Below are 26511 nucleotides of genomic sequence, written 5' to 3'. Positions count from 1 at the left end.
TGTTCCACGTGTCCCAATTGAGAAAATATGTACGCGATGACGTGTCCACACATGTGCTTCACCCGAGGTGAGTAAAACTCTTGGATTGAACTATAAAGATTATTAAGGTTATGTTATAACAGGCATACGATAATTCTATAGGAGATGACTCTGGATGTGAACTTATCTTATGAGGAAAGACCGGTGAAAATCTTGGATGTTAAGACCCGAGATACCCGAAAAAGGTCCATAAAAATGGTCAAAGTATTGTGGTCCAACCATTTTGGTGGAAGAAGCCCCTGGGAGTTGGAAGATGTCATGAGGGAACGGTATCCCGAATTGTTTGACTAAGGTATGTAGGATCAACCTACTTGTGGTATGCCTAAGTTAATTATGTGCTAATTTGCTACATCTATTCTATTGTGAGTAGCTTACCCTGAAACCTTAGATGTTAAGACCAAAGTTTCGGGGACGAAACCTTTTTAAGGAGGGTAGACTGTAACCCCTCATCATTTCCGGATCAGATTAAGGTTCGAGAAATATGTTTTAAGCTAAGACATACCTGAGATGAGTGACCGATGCGTCAAAAGGATTTTTATAAGGAAATATAGTTGTTATCAAGCTGTGATCGTTCGTGCCGGTCACGAACCGTAAAAAAAAAAAAAAAATTTAAATTTAGGAACTAGTATTTGGACTCGTTTGTCCTAGAAAAGGGATTTCTAGACACCATACCATTATTTTTGAATTTCCTATTGAATTAAATTAGCCCATAGCAGCAAAAATTTATTTTTGATCGTACATCGCGAAGATTCTGCGGTGTACCGAACCTAGCCCAAATTGGAGCTTTTGACTGGAATAAAATTTTAGTTTCAAGAATATTCTATTTAAATTATTTCCTACCGAAATTTCATCTGTTTTAACCCCAAACAGTCCATGTTAAGATATTTTTTTCCCAAGATTTCTAGGATGGTGACACTTGTCACTTTAATCCACCCTTAAATATTATTATATAAGTGGGAAATGAATTTTTGGTCTTCATTTTCCCATTTGGCCGAAAAAAAAAAGAGGGGAAAGGGGAGTGAATTTCTTCCATCTTCAACCTCAAGCTTCAAGGACTCCATAGCCAATCTTTCTTCACAACTTCATCAAAGATTCGGTAAAACTTTAATTTTATTCGGTAGATAGCTTTATTTCCTTTCCTAGATTAAGAATCTAAGTCTTGATTTCTTGAATCTTGTTGTTATGATGATGAATTGGGAGCTAGGGTTTCAAGAAGGAATTGGGGAAAATCCACCAAAAGCATCTTTAAGACAATATTAACTACTTTGGAGGTAAGGAGTTCCCTTAAGTTGGACTAGATTGCTCAAATTTGAATAATTGATGGTTGATTGTGACTTGGTGAAATTTAGTAAAAATGTTTAGTATAAGTTGCCTGTATATGGTGTATATAAGGTGTATGTATAAATCATATTTATGCCCATATAGGCTTACACTTGTGAAAATATTGACAAGAAATTTAACTAGTCTCTGGCAGTAACTTCCGTGAATTTCTGGGACAAATCGGTAAGGTATTTTGATCCAATTTTTTTTATACATGTAGTTCTATACGTGTAGATGCTACCATAAAAATTTCATAATTTTTGGAGTAGTATAAGTGTGGTTTCAAAATTATTTTCCAAAACTGGTCCAGAGAGAAGAAAAATCCGGACAGCACACTGCCAAGGGCAAAAAGGGAATTTTCTGTGTAAATTAGTGAACCTAGATGACCAAAAATTGTTATGAACATCAAGTACTATGAGTTAGGGTTCTACCAAAAAAATTTCAAGTGAAAAAGAGTTCGGGAACTATTCTTACCGGCTCGATCTTTCAGACTGCGCCAAGCTGAAATTTCTGAAAAGAAATGGTTAAAACCAATGTCGTTAAAGAGAAAAGAGAAGGAAAACCTTAGTTTCTGAGCAAGAGGAGGAGGACCTTGACTAACCCACGGGTGGCATATGCTCTGCATGAAGTGCCCTTGCCCAGCGGTTGTTACATATTAAATGTTGTGCCGTATGACATCCAATTCATACTTATGCGACGTCTAGTCGCTGGGTACTATATAACTCGTCGGATGCGGTATTCCCACGGGGGTGTGCACACTTAAGGTATAGATACCCCGATTATTGCGGGCAGGTTTCGTTTTAACGGACCCGGTTAGGCCGACTGGGAATCATTTTAACGTACCTGGTGCCAAGGGATCAGCGTTAGATCGGGGAACGACCACTACCCCGATCAATGATCCAAGTGGTCAAAGAGGGAGACAATTAGAGTGCTCCAAAGGCCTCACACTTTCGAAGAAGAAACTAAGTGAATTTTTGTAAGGAGATATGGCTACTCTGTAGCGGAGATGAGATGGAAATTGATGGAAAGCTCCTTGAGAGGAACGGTTGAAAACTAGTTTGAATAACTACAGGTTTGACTGGAGGAAAATATTATTTCCTATTTGTAAGAGAAGTCCAATTTGACTAAGTGATATGATTTCTTCTACGTACGTATATGTTTCACTGTGTTGTTATACTTTAATCAAAAATATATGTTTTAGAAAACCTTTATTTAAGTTTGGGCGATCCACGGATCTCCTTGCTTAGCCGTCGCGCTAACTACACTTCAATGTGTTGCTTTCAGATGGAGTTCAGCGTTAGTTCTTGCAGTCCGACGAACTCCCCTAGTTCGTCGGAAGGTGTAGGTCGTGGCATGGACTACGACGTTTTTGTACAGCAGATGAGTGGCGCTGACCCTTATGCGCCTGGCTATGCTCCTACAGCTCCCAATAGCTCACCGGCAGTAAATAGTGTTCTTCCTATTCCTGAGGGTCCTGACGTACAGGCCACTTTTGGTTTTTACCCCATCGAGGTGCTGGTAGGAAGTAACCCCCTAGAGTTTATAGTTTATTATCCTTACCCTTGGGACCCGAGTCCTCCCGAGAGTTGGGAGGAGTGGTCTATGGTCATAGTCGCTTCCCGGTTCCTAGACCATATCACATGGTACGAAGGGGAATGGCATCTTGTCTGGGGTGAGTTTACGGGTCCGACGTATCTCCAGATCGTGTAAGCAGGATGCACAGAAGGTCTGTAGGGGTTTATTCCTTTTGTGTAAATATATTTTGTAGCCAGGGGAGTGACTGATCTTGGTTAGTGGGGACATGTAGGGCTTTAAACTTATGTTGGCCGTTAGGCAAAATTTCCGGTACTTACTTTGTAAATATTTATATATATATATATATATCTTGTATGTTATTTCAAAATGAGTGACTGTGTGTGTTGAGTAAGTTTCTTTTAGCCTGTGCACCTGAAGCGGGGTCTGTCAAGGGGATGATAGAACTTGTTTTGGGTGTGGCGGTAACACCTTGGGTTGTACGGCAAGCCAGACTCCTCAGGATGTACGGTAAGCCGGCCCGAGGAGTGTTACAACCAGATCTGGAGGTTGATGATGAGTCTGATGAGGATAATGATGAGAATGAAGATGAAGAGGATGAAGCAGCAGCAGCCTAGGAGCAAGGCCCTACTTCAATGGATTGGGAGGCATCTCAAGCCTTCCAAAGACAGCTCCATGATGAACAGATGACATTTTTGCGCGAGCAGAGAACATGGCATGAGGGGCAGTACACTTCCATATTTGCACGCCAGGATCGACAGGATGAATAATTTCAGGCATTCTATACGAGCCAGAATGAGGAGACTCTTCGCACACGAAGAGCAATAGAAGAGAATGCGCGAATGATACAGGAGCTTCAGGCTCAATTCGCGAGACAGTTCCATCCTCCATCCTTTGGCGATCAATGAAGAGCTACCCATGACCCTGAGCAGTCCTTGAGAATGAACTGAGTCCGAAAAACTTTGGTTACCAAGTGGTTGATGACCCATTCAAACATTAGGTTCCCTATGCGTGGGGTTCCGCCTTTAATTTCTTTATTTTACTTTTATTCGCTTTATTATGCTTAATGCTTTTATGTTTAAATTGCTTTACTTCTTATGCACTTTAATATTTGCTAAGTTTACTTGAATAATTTTTGCTTTATTTAGTAGTTTAATATTTAACTGTGTATGTTTATGTTTTCTTTATTTATCTTTCTTTTATATTCTATCAAGTTTATAATAATTGAATAGTTCTCTTGAATTGCTATTGTATATCTTGCCACCATGTTTTGAATAGAGCATCAATATCGGCGGCCGGCCGATGTTGGAAGCTAAAGTGTGGAAAGAGGGATGCATACTTGGTTTAACCTCTTATACCTTTTCTATTTTAAGCCCCGTCTTTGATCCTAAAGTGTGGAAAATTTGTTTATATAGCTTTGTATGTGTTTGTTTGAGCTTACCACGTTATGCTATCAGTAGAGGATCATTGGAATAGACCCTATATCCTAGAGCAATTTCCAAAGTGTGGAAAGGGATTTCTTATTTGACTAATCCTTAGAAACCCATTCTTCCTTTACCCTATACTGTATGGAAACATCGAGGACGATGTTTATTTTAAAGTGTGGAAAGGACGCACTTTGTGCTTATCTGATTAGAGATGGAAAGTTGAGCTCTTGGGAATGATAAACAAGTGTATTTGCAAAGTGAAAAGAAAGTTATTATTTGTGTTATCTAGAGAGAATTTTGACTAGATGCCCAAAATTTTTATTCTTGAAATATCTTTGAGGAAGTTACTTTTTGCACCCATGAGAGTGTTTAGAGCCAAATAAGTTTATATTCTTGCCTGCTTGCATGATGTTCGCCTCTTATTTACGTAGGACCTTAGTCAAGGATCTCTCGAAGTGGGGGTGTGCACTTTTTAATTTGAGAAAGATAAATTTTAGTGAGGCCCGGAATTGAACTAACCTTGGTAGGGCATGGGGCAAAAGGTGAGCCTATTGGTAAGCTTAAGAGAGAAAAATCCCTTAATCCCAAAAGAAAAAGGCATGAGGGGTCGCATGGAGAAAAGTTGAAAAGGCAAAAGGCCCATCACTGAGATTAAAAATTGAGGAAAGCCAATTCGCTGGGTTGCGTTCAACTATAATCTTCGGTAAGCAAAAAATTTTTATCTGGAGTCAGTTGTTCACATAAAAGGATCCCAGGAATTGAGAAAATAAGAGATGAGGTGAGTCGCTTCGCTAGGATTCGGGTACCCATTGCACTGTCTTCGAAAAAGCATGGAGCTCTATGTGAAGTCGGGTTGCTCGATGGTGTTATCCTAGGAAGTGAGAAGAAAAGAGGGACCACACTAAGCCATAAGCGGTGAGTGGTCCATGCCCCTACCCTCACTTATTTTATCGTTGGGCTTTGGCGTTTAAGGCTGGAAGGGTTGATTAACTAGTGCACATCGTTCCCACTAGTGGGATTGGCTAGAGGCCCTGATTAAATGAGAGGTGAACCAAAATTTTGGAATTGCATGCTTGAGATTAGTGTGAGAAGTGTGATCCGTTGTTTTAATTGTTTATCTACGAAAGGTTTTTACTTCCCAGAGATATTCCTCGAGTTGATGGCATCTGACCAAAATCCTTTCTAGATAACATAAAAGATTTCTTCCATTTCAATAGTCTTAGACACCCACCATTTAATTGACCAAGAGCTTTGTTCTGTATGAGTTGGTATCTCAGAAGCTTATGTGCTTAATAGTAGATTGTCTTGCTTGAGGGCAAGCAAGAAGCAAAGTGTGGAAACTTGATAAGCTCCCAAGATACCCATTTTTTGAGTGCAAAATAGGGTGCTTTGTAACTTTTTTAGTATCCTTACATGATAAATTTGTGATCAAATGTGCTTAAAATTCACTAACCGCACACAAAGCTACCTTTAGTATAAATTGAGATGATACAGGAGTCCCGGGAGCTAATAGGAACAAGGAACGAGCTTAAGGAACAAACCAAGCAAGTCTGGAGCCCCGAAGGACCCAAAATGATGCCCACATACGTGGTGGTGCGCGTGGCCACTTTCCAGTAGCCAACCACGCACGACCACACGCGTGTGGGAGGACGTGGACTGGACATTGTGCGAGATTCTTCCAAGGGCGAAATTTCGGAGACTATTTAAACCTCCTTGATAGAATTTCAGAGGAGAGCCCATTTTCCCTTTCTTGCAATATTTTCATTTCCAAGAATAGTTTAGCTTAGCTTAGAGAATTCTCCTTGTAGCAAGACAACAAGCTTGGATTGAAGGAACATTTCAAATCTAGGTGATCTCTATTACATCTTAATATATTTTACTATTTTGTTCTTGGATTGAATTCGCTATTGTCTTGAATTCTTTATCATGAGTGGCTTGTTTAATCTAGGGATTTGGATTGTGTGAAGATATGTTGCTAGTGTGATGATCTTATATCTTATTTTGGATTTAAATGCTTGGATTGGTGGAATATCTATTCTTGTCTATTGATTGTTGTTTTGATGATATCTTGTTTGGATTTGGCCAATCTAGAGGAGAGATTGAGCTCTTGACTCATTCATGTCTTTGATTAGAGTTAGGATTGAAAGCTTTGTAACAATCATAGATCCTATGGACTTCTTAAGAATAGTAGGAAAGTGTGTAGCTAAAGTGTTTGATAAAATGTCTCTTAGGACTTTGGTTGCTTAAAAGCACTCCTAAGTCCAAGAAGCCTTAGTACACAGAGGTGGAAGAGGACTAAGAAGACACACTACTGAATAGCCAACATCTTTGCTTCGTTTATCCGTCACCTCAGACACACTAGGATGCAACATAGATGAACACTCTCCAATCCCTTACCTCTTTACATACATTTACTCATATTCATTTTACTCTTGTTCTCACATAACCCTTATGAACCTTTTTACTATTGCATCATCATTCACCACACTCAAATCTATTACGTGACTCAATCACTTAAATGCACAAACACTTGACATACCTCCACGTACTTCCTTCGAGACCGACACTTGGGGAGTCACTGACTTTCCGTTTTATCACATTCACATATCGTTTGACATTTCACCCTATGCACGCAAGTGTTCTTCATCTTCACATTGTGTTCATCGAATTGAGCTCCTTGACTTGAGCTTGAGACTAGTTTAAGTGGGAAGGTCGGACCTCATCCAGTTTTAGTCATAGATTCAGAACAAAGTATGTTTATCTTTTCCTTTTCTTTTTTTTTTTTATGTTAGCCATTTTTTGGGCAAGGTTTTGCCTTGAACCAAAAGACTCATTTGTTCGATGGTAGGCGAGGTCAGATCTTTTACCGCCCCTAGGGTACTAGCTACTTGGTTGAGTTCATTCGACCTTGGACCAAAATCTCTTCCGTTCAATGATAAGCTAGGTCAAACTTCATACCGCCCATAGGGTACTAACCACTTGGTCGAGGTCATTTGACCTTGGACCAAAGGCTCTTCTGTTCGACGATAGGTGAGGTCGAACCTTGTACCACCCCTAAGGTACTAACCACTTGGTCGGGGTCATTCGACTATGGACCAAAAGCTCTTCCATTTAGTGATTGGCGAGGTCGGATCTCGTACCGCCCATAAGGTATAAGCCAATTAGTCGAGGTCATTCGACCATTGACCAAAAAGCTATTCCGTTCAGTGATAGGCGAGGTCGGACCTCATACCGCCTCTAGAGTATTAGCTACTTTGTCGAGGACATTCGACCTTGGACCAAAAAACAATTTCGTTCAGCAATAGGCGAGGTCGGACCTCGTACTGCCCCTAGAGTACTAGCCACTTGGTCGATGTTATTTGACCTTGGACCAAAAAGCTCTTCCGTTCAACAATAGGCAAGGTCTAAAGAGCCCCCCAACCAACCCTAGGGAATTAAGTTGTGAGGTTGGTTAGGGGGCACTTTAGACCACCTTTGAGGTTGGCCTCCCCCACCTCCCCCTCTTGAATAGTAAAATGAGTCCCATGACGAATTTTTTTTATATTTATCATGGTCGAACTACCTTACAAGATGAATAATTGGAAAATTTTGAACAAGCGCTCTGAGTTCTAAACTCTTCATACGAATTTCCTCTTTGGGGTCTTGAGCTTGTAGCTGTCAGGACAGATCAAGGCTACTACTATGTATACACATTCCCAAAATTCTTCATTTGGCATTAAATAAGGTTTAGCTTCGCAATGCCCATAAGAGTAGTCCAGCTCGAGGTCAGCGCAATTTGGCCTCGGCTAATAATTAATCATTTTGTGTGGCAATAGGCGATACAAGGATCCGTAACTCCATTGACCTGGGTGGTTTGCCTCAAATAACCCAATAATTATAGAATAACAATAAGAGATAAGACAAAGGTATTGAAATGGAAAAGGCAAGGAATTATGAGTCACAGAGACAAGGTTGTATTAAGACTTGTGTAATGTTACCACAAGAGAGTGAATGAGATGTCCTAATAAGACAATGAGGAGTACTTTTATACTAGGCTACGCTACAACCGCTCCCACGAGAAAAGGGCGAGTAGTTTAGACCTCCTTGACCAGGTCTAACTCCTCCACTACGCGCAATACAACCGTCTACGAAGCACCGGAGGCCAAGCCCAAGAGCTCGACCTTGGACCTCCTCAAGGCACCGAGCTCAGAGCTCAACCTTGGACTACCTCAAGGTGTCAAACATAGAGCTCATCCTTAGACCTCCTCAAAGCGCCGAGCCTGAAACTCGACTTGAGACCTCCAAGGTGCATTTGGCGTGGGACCTCCGAGGTGACCTAGCCTGGGACTTCCGAGGTGCACTTAGCGTGAGACGTCCGAGGTGCACTTAGCGTGAGACCTCCAAGGTGCACTTAGTGTGGGACCTCCGAGGTGCCAAGCTCAGGACACAACCTTTGGCCTAGGTTTGGTCGAGTCCGCTTTACCGGGTTGATTTGCTCTAGGCCCATTTGTAATATATTGATAAGTGCCAAAAACAGTCAAATTTCGGGTCATGTTTAGATAATATTTTAATGTTCCTACACCCAATTATGATCACTTTCATGGATAAAATCTCTAATTAACTTCTATTTGACAAATCCAGCTCAAGAAAAATACTTCGAGTCATTTCCGAAGGATACAACAAAGTTTTGGGCCAAAAGAAGCAACAAACAAAGAATTCATCAAGCAGGAGGCTGCCACGTGCCCTCACACGCGTGTGAGAAGGCGTGGATTTAATCCAAAAAGATCCCACGCAAGGCCACACGCGTGTGACAGGCGTGGAAGCGGGACAATAGGGCAGCAACGGAAATTCGACTTCTTGGACAGCTATTTAAACCCTTCTTTCCCAATTTTGAAGGGGGGCTTCCAACTTTCAGATCTGAATTCTCTTACTATTCCTTCCCCTTTGGGGAGGAAAAACACACTCAATTTCCATTAGATTAGTATAGATCTTAGGATTGAAGATGGATTGAAGATGTAGACTCAACACTCCTTGGGTAACATACTCTTTTCATTGAATTGCTAGTTTAGATTTATTGATTGAAAGTAATTTCTATTTTATTGCTTTGAATGATTTCCATGATTGAGTAGAGTATTTTGGGCGTGTGAGCCTTTGTTGAACTCTTGATTGTTGTTTAGATTTGTTCTATGGTTTTGAAAGATGAAGGAGTAGGATTGATGTTTGTATGGTTGAAGTTGTTCAAGCTTTACTTCTATTTCGGTCGGAATAGTTAGTAATCTGTAGGGAAGTGAGAGTGTGCGCGATAGCGGCCTCTCACGAGCCCCACTCACTCATATCTCCGCTCTTAGTCCGAAAGGACAAGATCCGAGAGGAGTGGTAGACTAAGTGTTCGATGAAATGCCTCAACCGAATGAGGATTGAGAGTCTGAGTGTGACGCCACTCGGTACTAATACCTTGACTCCCTTACTCGATCACGAAACTCGGTTTCCAAATCCCCTACGAAGATCAATCAATGTGTTCGGCTTTGGTGCACACCCCTTTCATTTCCCTTTGCATATTTAGTGTAATTTCCTTTCTACAACCCCCAAACTTACTTATCAAACCAATCTTTTGTAATACTTGTAACTCTTACCTTTTAACGCCATTAAGGTCAACACTAATTCAACTCCCATTCGCCATCCTCGAGAGACACGACACTCGGGGAGTCTAACTCTTCGTTTTACCACTTCACCTTCACACTCACCAAATACACAACATCATATTTCTATCAATTCCATTACAGATTATATGATCAAATATGCCTTCTGCACTTGATTTTCTCATATTATAATTTACCAACACTTTTTACAATGATAAAAGAACCTCTCATTATTATTTGGAAGATTATGATTTGCAAAGTCTAAGAATTTTCTAACTCCGTCTTTGTATTCTTTACTAATCCGATGAGCATTCATCCAACTTTTATCCATCACAAGCCAATCTAAAATAATATTAACAGTAGTTAAACTTTTATTAACATTAATTCAACAAATTAATAAAATAGTAATAATATAATGAACAAAACTAATTTAAACATAGATCATGGTGTGGCTAATCACCAGATGCACAAGGGAAAGATGAAAAGAAAGAAAGCATAGACCACGGTGTGACCAATCACTGGATGCACAAGGGAAAGTCGAATGTTTGTAGGAAAAAAAATAGAGAAAGATCTTACATCACTAAAGAGTTGTCCACGTCGATAAAAAAAACCCTGAATGAAACTAATCACCTATAAGTATACAATAATATTACAAATAATCTCAAAATAATATTAATCCTAATTAAACTTTTATTAGCACTAATTCAACAAATTAATAAAATAATAATAATACAATGAACAAAACTAATTTAAACATAGATCATGGTATGGCTAATCACAAGATGCACAAGGGAAAGATGATAAAAAAAAAAAACATAGACCATGGTGTGACCAATCACTGGATGGACAAGAGAAAAGCCGAATTTTTGTAGGAAAAAAAATAAAGAAAGATCTTACATCACTAAAGAGTTGTCCACGTCGAAAAAAAAAAACCCTGAATGAAACTAATCACCTACAAGTATACAATAATATTACAAATAATATCAAAATAATTTAAAATTCAATAAAATACTAAACAACTCTAAATTCAACAATAATATTTAAATTAATCATACATTCAATAATATTCAAATTATAATAATATATTTATAAATTTCATATATGCATGCATACATACATATATATATTGAATGCATACATACATACATATATAATTCCTAAAATACACTATAATTTCTAAAATTGGAAATATATTAACAATAATTTTTTTAAATTTAAAATATATTAACAAATAATTCCAAATATATTTAAATAATTACTTTCAACTCACACAAATTTAAAAATTAAAACAGTATTTCAAATAAAATATAAAAACTCACAATAAAGGAGGTGGTGGCAATGACGAGTGGCGAGCGATAGCGCAGCGAACGGCGGTGGTAGTGAGAGGAGGAAAAGAATGGGGACGAGCTGGAGAGGGTTGTGGCTGTTTTAGTGACGGTGAACACATACAGTGGCGGATGTGTCAACGAGAGAAAAAGAAGATGGTGGTTTTTAAGAGGAGGAGGAGCATAACACAATGGTCAAAATTTGAAATAGATTAGGAGGATACGACGTCGGTTTTATCTAACGTTATATCCGGTAAAAAATAAGTTTTTTAAAAAAATTAATAGGACCTATGACGTTGTTAGTGTTTAATTAAAATATAAAATAATTTATGTATACCGCGTCGGTTTTATACAAAATCGATGTCGTATACTCCTTGATTAAAAAAATAAAAAAAAATGTAAAAATACGACGTTGGTTTACTAAAAACCGACATCGTAAATTTATTAAAAAAAAAATAGTAGAATATGACTTGGGTTTAATTAAAAGCCGACGCCGTATACCAATTATAAAAAAAATTAAAAATAGTTATAATATACGCCGTCGGTTGTATAAACAAGCGAAGAATTCTACAATTAACATAACTTAGGAAAGAAAAGTGTAATTTTCCATTTATTTTTTTATAATTACTAATTAGTTTATGATGTTTTTTTTCTAAAGAAAGTATTAATTGATTTAATATTTTGATGGCGGTTTTGTTAAAAATCGACGTTATATGTGATGTTATATGCCATTTTTGTAGTACTGTAAATATGATTTTGAATTACAATTCCCTTCAACCAAATACTTCCTCTTTCCGATTTTATCTGTCTTATTTACTATTCATTAGTCAAACCAAATCTTTTTTTATTACTTATTTTGTTTATTAGTTTTTAATTATTTTTAAAAATTTTATTTTTTTGTGTTTTATATGACTTCATATGTAATTTCTAAATATATAAATTTTATATACAAATATTAAACTTAATGTTATGAAAAATTGAATTCAAAATTTCTTCAGTCAAACCTCGTTAACCGAACCGACCCATAAAATGTGACGGATGGAGTAATTATAGAATAGAAATTCTATGAATTTTGGTAGGAATAGAATTGCAATTCCGTCCTACCAAATAGGGCTGTTAGCGAACAGAGCTCTCGACAAACTACTCGTGTTCGAACTCGGTAAGTGTTCGTTTAACATTAACAAAAAAAATTTAGAGCTCGGTTAATAAACGAACAGAGTCTGAACAGTGGTAAGCTCGTTTGCTAAGTGTCCGCGAACAAGCTCGTTTGTGTTCGTTTAGTAGTGTTCGCGAACAAGCTCATTTAGTGTTCGTTTAATAATGTTTGCAAACATGTTTACAAACATATATATATATATATATATAATTGTTCGTGAACATAGATTATTTATTATTCACGAACAAAATGTGTTCATGAACATGTGCAAGTGCTTGGTTATTAAGTGTTCACGAACGTGTTCATGAACATAAATGAACATGTTCGTTAACGTTTGCGAACAAATTCGTGAACCTTAACGAGCAGTTCGCGAACGTTAACGAACACTAACGAACGCTTAACGAACGAACACGAACAAGATTTTCAAAAACCTTAACAAACGAAAACGAACACCCCAAAATCCTTAACAAACGAACACGAACAGCCTCCGTCCGTTTATGTTCGGTTCGTTAACAACTCTACTGCCAAACATCCCATAAATATTTCTTTTTAAAATAAAATTTAAGAATTAAATATGAAAATGGCCTAGTAGTTATAGTACAAAAAGTGGAAATAATAATTGAATATTTAATGAAAACTAGACATTGTGTCGTACAGCACAAGGAAGTCAAATGTTTTCATTGGATGGACAACTTGGAATAGTCTATCAGCAGGATCAACGAATTTGACGTTACACCAAGATCGAGTTGAATGATGATTATTATCGCCCAATTAAACTTCAAATGTCGCATCTCAACTCGACTACTTTTGTATCTATGCTAGTAGTGCCCGCAGTTCTTAATCCAATGAAAGAGTGTACATGTGAACATGGGGGCTTGTTGGGTTGCATGCGCAGAAGTACCTATGCGTAGTTGTGGAATGAATGCGATTACAGTTCACATCAACGAAGAAAGATGCATGTTGATCTCATGGCTAGTCCTTATTGGTTTTGTCATGTTGTAATGACTATTGTCTTTCTCTATTTTTAGTTTAACCTGGCCTTTTGGAAATAACATATTTAGTCCTTGTTCTAGTCATGGTGTAAGTTTATAGGGTGTTTCCAATAAGATTATTTTAACGCAGTTTTTGATTCATAAACTGAATCTAGAGGGAATATGAATAGGATTAATTACATAATGAATGGAATAGAGAAAAAAAAAAGAGGATATGACTGCTATTTTATTGTTGGGTTGGTTTATGGAATAAAAAAGAAATTATATTCACTACTACAAAAAACACTTTTAATGTCGATTTTTTGTTTTTTTACATACAACGTCGGTTATTTGGTAACGTAATTATTCACGACGTTGTAAATCAATGATACGACATCGGTTTTTTAAAACTGACGTCGTATCTTTTTTTTATAAAAAAAATTAGACAAACGACGTCGGTTTTTATCGTTTATATTTTTAAAATTAAAAAAATAGAAATATAAAAATTATCAATTGTTTCACAAAGAATACACAATACAAAAAATACAAATAATTCTAACACACAATAATTTCTAATACTTAATAATTTCACAAAAAATAAATAAATTACCACCTATTATAAACAAATAATTCAAATCATTTAAAAATATTTATAACAATTCACAAAAATATTTTTTAAAATTCAAAATAAATTAAAATTATTATTTTCAAATAACAAAAATTCAGAAATTAAAATAATACTTCAAAATAAATTTAAAAAAAAACTAACAAAGAGATGAAAATCGTGGCTGATGGCTACAGTGGTGGTAGCGACGACAGTGACAATGTGGTGACCGTAGTGGATGGCTATGATGGTAGTAAGGAGTAGAAGAACAAGAGGGCGGCGGTGGTGGAGTGTCGGACCGTGATGGTGAGAAGAAGAAGAAGAAGAAGAAGAAGAAGAAAAGGAAAGAAGTAGAAGAAGAAAAATAAGAAGAAGAAGAAGAAAAGAAGATGAACAAGAACAAGATGATGATGTAGAAGAAGAAGAAAAGAAGATGAAGAAAAATGGGCGGATGGTGGCGGTGAGGAGGAGAAGAAAAGAAGAAGAAGGAGAAAAATGTGCAGATCTAGATCTAGCATACGACGACCGACGTTGTATCTTCAATTTTTTTTTTTAAAAAAAATTAAACATATATTTAAATGCTATATTTCTTCTTTTTTTAAAAAATTGTTTAGGAAATGTTGATTATTATTATTATTTTTAAACAATGACTTTTAACGTCAGTTCTCGGAGGAACCGACGTTAAATGTTATTTTTATTCTTTTTTTTTTGTTTTTTTTTTGTTAATGAATCGTTGATTGCTATATTCTGCAAGCGCACAGAGTCAATCACAGTATAAATTCTTGGAGTATTCTAGGGTCGACGATCCCGCGAAGAACACAATTAACTGTTGTCTTGAATAACCAATTTTGCTGCTGATAAGAGATAAACACAAATAAAAGAGATTAGATTCACTTAATAAAAAGGAACATTAAATGTTATTTTTATTCTTCTTTTTTTTTTTAGTTTTTTTTTTGTTAATGAATCGTTGATTGCTATATTCTACCAGCGCACAGAGTCAATCATAGTATAAATTCCTAGAGTGTTTCAGGGTCGACGTTCCCACGAAAAACACAATTAACTGTTGTCTTAAATAACCAATTTTGCTGACAAGAGATAAACACAAATAAAAGAGATTAGATTCACGTAATAAAAGAGAATATTTATGAATTTAAAGCAAGGAAAATTCCAATTGATAAAAGACTAGGGATTTGGAATTAATCAATCAGTTTCTTTTTATTTCCCTGACTGTTGGGATTCTTTCCGCTCTATTCTAGGGATTTTTCTAAGGTATTTTCTACGGTGGCTCTTCAACTTCTCAACGCGTCAGTTGCGATTTTCAATTTTCTTCACTCCACTGTTGGTGACCGGCGACGGGCGTAGGTATTGTTGGAAAAATGTTCATAACACCATTCATAAAGGAAGCAGAAGTTGTCCTACTTTCATGGTATGCCGTAATAATGGTACGGTTCTCCTTGTCCACAAAGTGTGAGACGTAGGATCGTTCTTCTTGAGGCCTCCACTAAAATAGGGCATGGATGTGTGGTTGTAATGGACAAGTCTATTCAGCACTCCATTATAAATAACATTCTTCATGATCGAACAAGACACAACAATTTGATTGAAACCTTCTAAAAGAGCTTCTCTCTTTCTTCCCTCTTACGTCTGAGCATATAATATATATTCTGTGTAACCATTTGAGAGCGTCCCGGGCCGTCACCAGAAATTAAACGCTTTTAAGGCAGTGTTTGATAACACGATACATATTTTCTTATGCCTGTATTTGTCCTTATTTTCTAAAGATTGTTAGTTTCGATTGACGTTGTGTACCTATTTCCCAACAGGTGAGAGGGACGTCGGCGACCGACAACGAGCTGGAGGGCAAATTTGTGAGCGACGTTCGGCGTGTCTGGTTCTTCTCTTCACCCGGCTCTTCGTTTTTTTAGGCGTCAGCTGCGGTGGGAGGGCATATTTACGACGGACATTAGACAGTAGGTTTCACTGGTGGTGCGGCGACAAGCGGGAGGGCGGTCGGCGGTGGCGTTGCATGTATTCCGTAGTGTGTGGGTTGCAATCTGAGCGTGGTTCAATGGCGAAAGACGGTGATGGTCATCGACGATGTCGCAACTCCGGTCCAGCGTCAGAGGTTTCGGTTCCAGGTTAGTATTTTTTTTATTTTGTTAGTAAATAAATAATTACCCGTATTACAAGAATGCATGCATGTTATTCAAAGAATCAGGAGGGAGTGTTAGTTTTAGTTCCAGAGATTAACAAAAAAATAGAGTTGAGTAGTTTGGTTTTGGTTTTTTTTTATTTTATTTTTTTTGGGAATTGGAACTTTACTTTGAATGTTTAGTATGAAACCTTAACAGCACGTTTGGTTCACGGAATGAATTTTGAGGTAATAGGAATGCTATTCCATAAGGAATGGAATAGGCAAGGAATAGAATAGAAATTGTATTCTATTGTTTGGTTCGCGGAAGGAATAGACTTTACGAATTATATTACAGTGTTTGGTTGGTTTAAGGAATATAAATCAAATATGTTTTAAAAGACATAAATACCCTTATGTAGTAGTAGTAGTAGTAGTAATAATAATAATAATAATAATAATAATAATAATAATAATACAAAAATAAAATTATATATAAAATGATTATTTTTTAAAAACACACAAATGAGAGTTTTTGATCCCACATTGGTAACTCAAGAAGGGAAACTCATTTGAGCTTCTCCATATAAGATAATCATTGCTTCTATTTTAAAATTAACAACAGGATGATGATGCCTTAAAGAGCCAAAAGCTCCATCATTTAAGGAGTCTTAATTGCTCTTAGTTACAAATTTTTTTATATAAATAATATAGTGTATATATATATATATATATATATATATATATATATATATATATATATATCTATACACATGCGCTGTTGCGGCTGCGGCATGGTCCGCAACCGCAATAATTATTATATAATTAAAATAAAAATTTGTAAAAGAAGAATTCAATATGCGTGCGATGATAGAGAGGTGATGCGATGAATTCAATCTGTAAAAATGAGCGTAAAAAAATTTAGGTTTAAAAAAGTTGTAAAAAAGACATTATATTAAAATACCTATTCCTAAGAGGTCAGGAATAGGTTAATACCAGGGGGGATGGGGATCTTGGTAATAGCTATTACCCTTGCAAGGGAACCAAACAACGGAATAGGTTATTACTGGGAATGCTATGCCATTCCCTACCTATTCCGTGAACCAAACAGCCCATAATGGTTTTAAGCATCACGAAATCATGATGCATCAGCACTGTTAATGCCCGGATGAGCTTTACTTGAATGTTTAATTTGAAAGGGGCTTTTAGCTTGTTTATGAGCTTCGAATGAATTCCAAAGTGGTAGTGGGCAGCTAGCAGTAGATTAGGTATTTGGGGAACTCGGAGAATGGCAGTTGTTTTATGTTTAATTAATTATAGAAGTTCAAAATTCTTGATATCATGGTAGCTTGGTTTTTTTGTTCACAATATAGTGTACCGAGGATTAGCAATTGTGTGCCAATGTTGGGAAACTTGTGGTGAGTATAAATGCTTTTGATGGTGGGAAAAATTAATTTTGTTTTATATACGTTAATAGAAGCCCGAAGTACGAAACTCAACCTTTTCGGGGTTTTACTTTTTGTTTTAATTTTTGTTCTTGTTTCGGTTTTGTTTTTTTTTTTCAATAAAATAATTCCGTGTGCAGTGTTTGGTGGAATCATATGTATGTTTTGTTGTTTATTAATTAATTGCAAGTATGTGGATATTTTTTTTGTTTGCTTTCTTTCTTTAAAAAAATAAAATTGGTGGCAGTTTTGTAGTTTGGGATGTGTTTTTTTTTTTTTTTTTACTGTTTGTAGTTGTTTTATGTTTACTTAAATATAGAAGTTCAAAATTCTTGATATCGTGGTAGCTTGATTTTTTTGTGAGTGTCTATTAATTGTAGCAGTTTTTTTTATTGTTGTTTTTTTAATAAAATAATTTCGTGTGCAGTGTTTATTAATTAATTGTAAGTTTGTGGATATTTATTTTTTTTGTTTGCTTTATTTTTTTTATAAACAAATTGTTGGTAGTTTTGTAGTTTGGGATGTGTTTTTTTGTACTGCTTGTAGTTGTTTTATGTTTACTTAAATATAGAAGTTCAAAATTCTTGATATCATGGTAGCTTCATTTTTTCGTTCACAATATTGCGTGCCAAGGATTAGCAATTGTGTGCCAATGTTGGGAAACTTGTGTGTCAAGTGTGGTCACATACCAGATAATTTGGTATGTTGCCGTCTACTTCACACAAGTATGGTCACATACCGGATAATTTGGTATGTTGCCGTTTGTGACTTTTTATTTCCCTTTCAAGAATTGTTATACTCCCAAGTTGTACAACTTTTGAATCATTTTTTTCAGCTACTATTGCTGTCTGGGTATTTCCACTCGCTTACTCATGTTGCAAAGTCTGAGTGGTGCCTTCAATTTGAACCAAAGAGGATGAATATGAAATGGCGTGACGCTAACAACACGATTGATTGTGGAGTGTACCTTATGCGCCACATGGAGAGTTACACTGGACAGGCGGTAGCTGCATGGGATTGTGGTCTCGTTAAGGGTGACCAAGCTGCATTAGATCGCTTTCACTTGTAGTACATTCGTGAGATATGCACGGCAAATATAAACTCTCACCGCAGCAACGTTGCACGTGCCATTCAGTTTCTTTCATCTCTGGGGGATACCCAGATGAAGTGATTTAGTTTGGTGGTTGTTGTTAATTAGTTGATATTTTCCTTTTGTTAGACAAGGCATTTTTGGACTTTTTCTCGCCTACTCCAACGATGTTTATCCTCAACGTTCGCTTCACGATATTACTGTTTTGCTTTACATAGTTCCCTAAGACAATGACTATTGTTAATCTACGTTTATTCCCTTTTACTGGTGTGCTAAGGTCGTTATACTGGTGTGCCTTCACAACTTGTAGAACTCACTAATACTTACCTTAAAATATGTGCCCGTTAGTTATGTCTTCTTTGCCAAAATGGGTTTACTTGTGTGTGTATTCGCTGATCAACCCATCCGTACTACACTAATAACTCAATTGGATTTGGTTCTGTCTCGCAAGACTCGTGTGTGTGCCTAGAACTTTCCCGCCGTTTGCCACGGAGGTTATACTTGTTAGCATTCACAACTGTTACATCTCACTATTTTTTACCTTAACCTATGTGCCCGTTAGTTATGTCTAATGTGCCAGATACATTATAATTGTGTGCATATCCGCTCATCAACACATAATAACTCATTCACTCAAATCCCTTACTACAACCTTATTAATAAATCTAATTTACCTTACTCATTTCTAATGCGTAAACATCTAAAAAACCAAAATAGCATTTACGAAATTGTATGTCACATGTAAAATGACATTTATTTCAAACAAATTAAACCCATTTCTTTTTCCACTTATTCAACCTTATGCCTAATCATTCTTATTTTCCTACTTCTGGTTCTTCAGATTCATGTGACAGTTACGAAAGTCGTGTCGGGCTGGATTTTGTCCGCAACCATTACACTTGCGACCGTCTATCTTTTTCATCTCTGCTGCTTTTTCAAGTGCACTCTTTAAACGCTTCCCACTACTTTTGTTTTTCAATATTGGTGGTGGCTTTATTGTTATCGTAGTGGTTGTTTGTGTGCCATAAAACGTCCCAACTAAATCACTACTTTTCCTTTTCGCCTCTATCATCCCCTTGCTCTTCATCATTTCACCTTTCTTGTGCATAAAATTTAGTATCTCCTGCAAATCTTTAATGTTCCCATTTGATAGTGCCATGCAATTGTTGAACTCATTCCATACCTTGCCAACTAATTTATTCTCATCATTGTCTTCCGTGTGTGCCTCTGTCTCCTTTGCATTACCATTCTTGGTCCATCTCTGTACTATGTACTTTGGTGGAATCATTTCTGCATCATCGTCCTTTAATACAACAAAAACATGCCTGCACAATATTCCCACCCTCTTAAATTTGCCACACGAACACTGTATTTCCCCCCTTTCTCTTGCATAACTTACTTTAAAACTCTTCGCTTGTCCCTCCTTGATTGTGTAGACTGTGATATCTTCAGCTTCTTCCGTCCATGTTATTTTGCACGAAAAACACCCTTCGTAAATCTCTGCCTACACATCGTAGAAGATTGCAATTGTGTATATGGACGCTGCATGCTTCTCAATCAACAGAGGGGTCTTCGTTCTTGCAGTGGAGGTTTCAGTCTCTACGATTAATTGTGCTTGTTTGTGTCGTTGCATTTCTATCACACTATCAAACTGGGTGAAAAACTCTAACAATGTTCCATTCTCATTGATGCAGGATCCAAACACTCTATTTTTTGCCTCTGATCTTGATGTTGTTCGCATTAGGCCAGCCATAAATACTCCTTCAAAATACGCCTCTATCCAATGCTCTCTACCGTCAAATAGTTGTGTGAACCACCTATTATCTTCTAATCCGTACTCTGCCATTATTGCGTGCCAACTCCTCTCAAAATCTTCTTGTCCCAACGTTTCGTTCCACACAACAACATTTAATTTCTTTCGAAACGTTTCTTCTTTTGCTAAGGTCACCCCTACCTTTTCTCCCACTTTTGTCATGATGTGCTACATGCAGAAATGATGTCTACTCTGGGGTACTACCTCTCTCATTGCAGGGTCTTGGTATGTTATTATACATGTTGGTGTTTGCCCCATGCAACGCCTAAATGCGTTGATTGGGTCTCTTTACCAGGTGTTCTGCCTGTGGCTAGTAACCAGGCATACGATGGTCTATCTTCTCTCGAGATGAGCCCAGCTCCAAATGTGACACACTTTTTATGGTTGTCAATCCCTGTAAAAGGTACAAACACCGTCATGTACCTGCACTCAAAGCATAGTTTATAATCAGATAGTTGGGCACACAGCGACAACGAGTTATTCACACATTATTAACTCAATAATATATGTACATATTAATCGTTTGCTAAATTTGTCAATTTTGAAAATAAATTAATATTTATATGATTTTTTAATTAGCATTCGTATTACGCATTGTCACCACACAACTTCAAATTAAATGTCACACATTAGTCAAATAAACTATTACAAACATTATAAATAGAACGAACCTGTTTGTGCGGTACGTTGCATCGAACGAAACCATTTCTCCAAACTTAAGGTAGTTTTACTTGGCTATAGGGTCACACCAAAATACTCTACACAGTTGCTGCTCGTCATCAACGTCGTAATCAAACGTGTATGTAGCAAACAACGCTTTTTTCTGTGTGTATTTCTCTATTATTGATTGTGCATCGACCTCGTGTAGCTGCGCTTGAACATCTCTTCTGCAATTCATAAAGTCAACACATGTAGCACCAATGCTATCTAAACCACCGCCTAGTACACTGTATAGATCAAATGCTTTTGAAGTCCCTATGTTAGCCTTTTCACATGCTGCTATGAATGCTTGATGCCCGATTTCCAAGTTGCGGTTTATCTTGAGGAATGGTCTTGCCTCTCGGGCACATAAACGGTGTTTATGACTTTTAGTAAACACAATAATTGCGTACAATCCATCTTTTTGTCGTTTCAGGGGACACCGAGCCATACACCCAACCCTATTTGACACACGTCGGCGTGTGTTTATATTTGCTCTGTTACCCTCCCCTGCGGTTGATGACCTTTGTGCCTTGGTCACTGTATACCCCTCTCTTGAACAAAGCAAATACTTCACTTCTACATCTCCATATCGGTTCTTCTTCATTGTGCTGCCCCGTACATCAAATCCTACAAATGCAGCATATTCTTTGTAGTAACGAACACCCTCGTCTAATGTCTGAAAACGTTGCCCCAGGTAGGGTTTAATACTTTCAGCACAATCAGGTATACATTCGTATTCCCCTACTTCGTGCTCTTCATTCTCGCACTCTTCACCCACACCCGCGTCACCATTGGTGTCTTCTTCATCTGCCACACATTTAATCCAAGTACGGCACATACTTTATCTCAGTTTGTAACTACTTAAAATTAAACAAAACACTCATTTACTATTTCACATACTATGTGGGTAATATTAAAACCAATAACAACCAATAGATTAATAGGTTAGGCTTCTTGAATCATTAAATATGTCATTGTTTCACGCAAAAAACACCATCAAAAAACATGTTCCTTTCGTTATATGCTTTCAATTAAATATATTGCAGTAGTCAAACACAGTTTAGACAAACATCACACATAATATCCCAAGTTGACACACAGTCGAACCCACGTTATGCTGTACTCATTTACTCCTTTTTCCCAAAAACTCACATTATTTAACAGCCATATATTACGTTTCACACTAAACCTATCATTCTGCTGTATGCAAAACAATTTTATACCATCAACCTATTCTCTTTTTGACCGTTTCCACTCATATTCACCATATGTAACTTGGTATTTCCCATTTACAATGAATATGTGTACCACAATGAAGACTTCTACTGTTCTACCTATTTCATTAATACAACTGAATGCATAGTTGACATATCCATTGGTCCAGTAAACTAAAGCACATATCTATTTGAGCATTAGACACACGTATGCATGGTAACAGAAGCAATGTGCACAAGATTAATGTAATTCTCATCTTCAAACAATGGCTACCTATTTAATTAATACAACTGAATACATAGTTGACATATCCATTGGTCAAGTAAACTAAAACACATAGCACTTTGATCAATAGGCACACGTATGCATGGTAACAGAAGCAATGTGTACAAGATTAAAGTAATTCTTCTCTTCAAACAATGGCAAGGTAGAAAATACTCAAATTCCTAACTACATTCCTAAGTATATACAATAGAATAGTCACACACAATTCATGGTAACGGCACAACTATTCCCCTAGCTGGCACACAACGAAATATGTCATCATGTCTGCATTTTTTCGCCTATTCAACCCATACACCAGCAAGTTATCACGTTAAAATACTAATCTTGGTATTTTCCAATCATTACTAAGCACAACAATTCAAAGAATCAATACATACCTTGCATGGTAGTTGTGTTTGCGTTTTCGTGTGATGTTTGTCCATAGGTTTGCTCCGAAATCACCTCCATGTTTGCCATGGCGAACTCAAATTCCAAAAGCTCCTTGTTAACACTCTATGTAAGTAAAATGCCGATAGTCTTGAAAAACAAGGATATACACGTTCCTTGTAAACTCACCCTCATTCCATAATTAAAATGCTCATCAAATGCTATCTTTGTAATTAAAAATCATACCTTAATTACTACCAAACTAACATTCTCTAATTTACCCTTATTTGATTTTAATCTGTCATGAAACATATATTTAATCTCTAATCTATGCCTTTTATTCCTTAATAATGGATGGTTGAGATTACACCTCTTTGAACTCAAAATAAGTTGTCCTCACCTGAAGTATATATAAGTGCATGTATATATTTCTCCTATCTTATCTACACATATAAAAGCTAAGACTAAGGCATTTGTGAAGAAAACACTCTCTCTCTTCCACATTGTGTCACATGCCATTTCCACTCCTAAACCCTACCAAATGTTCATCCTTAATCATCTTCAAGAATTCAACCAAGAATCATCTTTTATCTTCTACCTAGTTGAATCATGGTGAGCACTCATCTTATCTCTCTTTGTCTCCTCTTTTTACCTTACCTTTCTTATGATTCCTTTTCCATCTTTTGTTGGGTTTTGGGGCTCTTAAGATGATCAAGAGATGGATGATGTGCGAGGCTAAGTCTGAAGAAGGCATTAGTTGAGTAGATAGCTCCAAGAGGTAAATCTCTATGTCCAATTAAACCTATTTTCCAACTCTTGTATGATATTGTGCGTATTCTTGTATTCTTGACCTATTTGGTGGTATATCTTTAATATTGTGGTTTGATCTTGAGTTTCTTGTATTCTTGATGTGCCATTTGTTTATCCTTGATGATCTATTGTTGTTGGTGTATTCTACATTCTGGAAATCTTAGTAAAGTTGCATATTTCTTCTACTGAGTGTTGTTTCTAGAAATACACTATCTCATTGCATTATTTGACCTAGCGAAACTGACCCACGGTACTGGCACGCCCGTGAGTCAGCCTTCTAGGTGTGTTGTGGTACTGAGTGGCGGAAGTTCCACTTCCATTACCCTTTTCCGTGTGACTTTGCGGTATTGAGTGGCGGGCCTCATAGTTCCGCCGTGTTGTTCTGCTAGTACAATATTGTTTGATGTTCTAGTGTGTTTTGTTCCTAGTTTGAGTATTCCTTTGGTTGTTTCAATTTGTTGTGGCAGCGTAATGTTGGATAATTCCTATTCTTGCTTATTAAATATCATTCATTCATGAATCTTATCATTTGATAATCCTTGTATCCTGTGAATGTTGGAATTCTATGCTTTTGTTGGCATCGTTGACTCCATTGAGTGTCTGTTTCCCCGATTGTGATCTTATATCATTTCCTTGGATTGATTATAAATCATTTGGTATTCTTATTCTTGGATTGAGGTTGGAGTATTACCTTTGCTTCTCATTTGTATATATATTTCTTTGGAAATTCTATATGTTATGTATTGGAGAGACATTCTTTGTTGAGAGCTATATTCCTTGTTATTGAACCTTTGTTGATATTATGAGGATCCGTGTGGTGACTTATCATCATACTATTGGTTTGAGATTGTTGGCCTTTGGCTCTGGTGGATATTTTGGGCACCTGGTAGAAACGAATCCTGGGTGAGAGATAGTTACTAACCCTTTGGGCTTGGAATCCCAATAGGGGGTGTATACTTAAAGTACTAAATATGTTTCTATTGTGGTAAGGTCTACTATAGTGCGGGAGTGACGCTTGTTGTGTGAGGAACATCGTTAACAAAGGATGTAGCAATGGCAAAATCCTGCCTTATCTGGCTCACTTGGTACTTGGTATTTGATACTATTGGTGGATCCCTCTATTACATTTGGTGGATTGTATTTACATTGATTATGCCTTGATGGGCTCTATGGTGGATTATGTGGTATATATGGTGGTTTGGAATTCTCTTTGCTTCTATCTTACTCTCTAAGTATGCTTGGTGATAGCGTAAATGGAACCGGGGGTTACGATTACACTACGAATACGTATGTTTGTGAATAAGTGGGAGAGCGCTCGTAGGTCAGCCGGTCGGTCTACCGTAGGGCGACCGGGCAGTCCGAGGCTGAGTGGTATCCCGGGTGGTAAGTAGTTATGAGCGGGTCGCTTAGAATAGCGCAGGCTGCTATTGTAGGGTGGTCAGGTTGCAATTACAGAGCGGGAATTACAAGTGAACGGTTACACGGGGTGTAGACCGTGATATAGATTGATGTTGTAGGGGGAGATTACAAGTAGTGAGTAGTAGTAGTTACAATCAGATGGAGATGAGAAGTGAGGGGGAGACCCTCCTATTTATACTAATGAAGTCGGTCTACGCATTTAATGCACCAGCTGCAAGTGGCTTGACGTGGCGTCTTCTTGTTGGCTTGGTCAGGCGGTCACCCTGCAGGCTACGCGTAGGTTGACTGGTCGAGGTTGCAGAGTCGCAAGTTGTCAATCACCGGCCTTCAGGCGCAAGTTGGACTGCTTTACTTGTCGTGTAGGATAAGATTTCGGCTTGCAGGTTGCGTCACTTTGTTGACCGATCGGTCATCCTTCGGGAGACCGGTAGGGTGTGTTTCTGTCTGGGCGACTCCAAGGGTAATCCGAGAGCATTTTGTCACGAGGCTTATCGGTACAAGCAGACCGGTTGATCACAAGTTATTTATTCCAGTCGGGTTGATGACTATGACTGACCGGTCGGGCGACTTCGTGGCGGACCGGCTATACGGATCAGTCTTTCGTGCGTATTTACCCATCACGAGTCCCCCACTTCTTGAATCCACGAGAATCGTTGGGTTCGAGAAGTGAGAATAATTTCCTTGTAATTTGCTCCAATCAGCATGTCACGACCAAAATTCCACTCGGTCAGTCTACTGTTGGTCCTCCCGGTCGGTCTACAGTATTCTTCCCGGTCGGTCGCCCTACAGCTGGTAATTCCAACCTTCACTTATGTTAAAAAATTCTGATCGGACGGTGTACATTTGTTGGAGTGACACGTGGCGTGATCTGAGCCTTCCACATAACCGGGCCGACCCTTCAACTTCTGAGTCCATTAGCCTCCTATAAATAGTCCTTTTGATTTTTTCACTTTTTCTTCAGTCTTCCTTTGATCAGCCTGCACCTTCTGAGTCTTTTTTCAATTTGCAAGGTAATTTTTTCCATCTTTTCTTTTTCTTTCCTTTTGCATTCTTGTACTTGCCTTGTTTTATTTTTATTTCTCTTTTTCCTCTTTGTTTGGCCGAAAACCCTAGCTTTCAAGCAACTTTGAGATCAAAATTTTCCTTCTTTCTCTCGCTACTCTGCCCATCAGTCTGTGCTGATCGTCCGACCGCCACTACACTCGACCGATCTGCCACGCACGAAATTGCCGACTGCCACCA

The 26511-nt window shown here is 37.6% G+C and overlaps 3 protein-coding genes and 1 long non-coding RNA gene across 4 annotated transcripts in view; 2 read left to right on the top strand and 2 right to left on the bottom strand.

Moving 5' to 3' along the window:
• LOC116033152 overlaps positions 1 to 419 on the top strand; it is an 8119-nt gene extending 7700 nt beyond the window's left edge. Inside the window, exon 3 of the mRNA XM_031275911.1 lies at positions 410 to 419. Within this exon, the coding sequence (XP_031131771.1) occupies positions 410 to 419 (10 nt within the window). The remainder of the gene's footprint in view (positions 1 to 409) is intronic.
• Positions 420 to 1032: 613 nt separating this feature from the next.
• Positions 1033 to 3262, top strand: LOC116033575. Its single transcript, XR_004100874.1, has 3 exons — positions 1033 to 1135; positions 1244 to 1310; positions 2644 to 3262. It is a non-coding gene; the product is annotated as an uncharacterized LOC116033575 (long non-coding RNA).
• Positions 3263 to 19482: 16220 nt separating this feature from the next.
• Positions 19483 to 20505, bottom strand: LOC116033151 (protein FAR1-RELATED SEQUENCE 1-like). The gene is made up of 2 exons (XM_031275910.1): positions 20168 to 20505; positions 19483 to 19984 (listed from the first exon to the last, which is right to left on the bottom strand). The coding sequence occupies exons 1-2, from the start codon at positions 20503 to 20505 to the stop codon at positions 19483 to 19485; spliced, it is 840 nt and encodes a 279-aa protein (XP_031131770.1).
• Positions 20506 to 20705: 200 nt separating this feature from the next.
• LOC116033150 (protein FAR1-RELATED SEQUENCE 12-like) lies at positions 20706 to 23130 on the bottom strand. Its single transcript, XM_031275909.1, has 3 exons — positions 23052 to 23130; positions 21204 to 21981; positions 20706 to 20895 (listed from the first exon to the last, which is right to left on the bottom strand). The coding sequence occupies exons 1-3, from the start codon at positions 23128 to 23130 to the stop codon at positions 20706 to 20708; spliced, it is 1047 nt and encodes a 348-aa protein (XP_031131769.1).
• Positions 23131 to 26511: the final 3381 nt, after the last annotated feature.

Source organism: Ipomoea triloba, chromosome 10 (assembly GCF_003576645.1).
Source record: "Ipomoea triloba cultivar NCNSP0323 chromosome 10, ASM357664v1".
In the NCBI taxonomy this organism is placed as follows: domain Eukaryota; kingdom Viridiplantae; phylum Streptophyta; class Magnoliopsida; order Solanales; family Convolvulaceae; genus Ipomoea; species Ipomoea triloba.
This window is presented reverse-complemented; position numbering and strand designations above follow the sequence as displayed.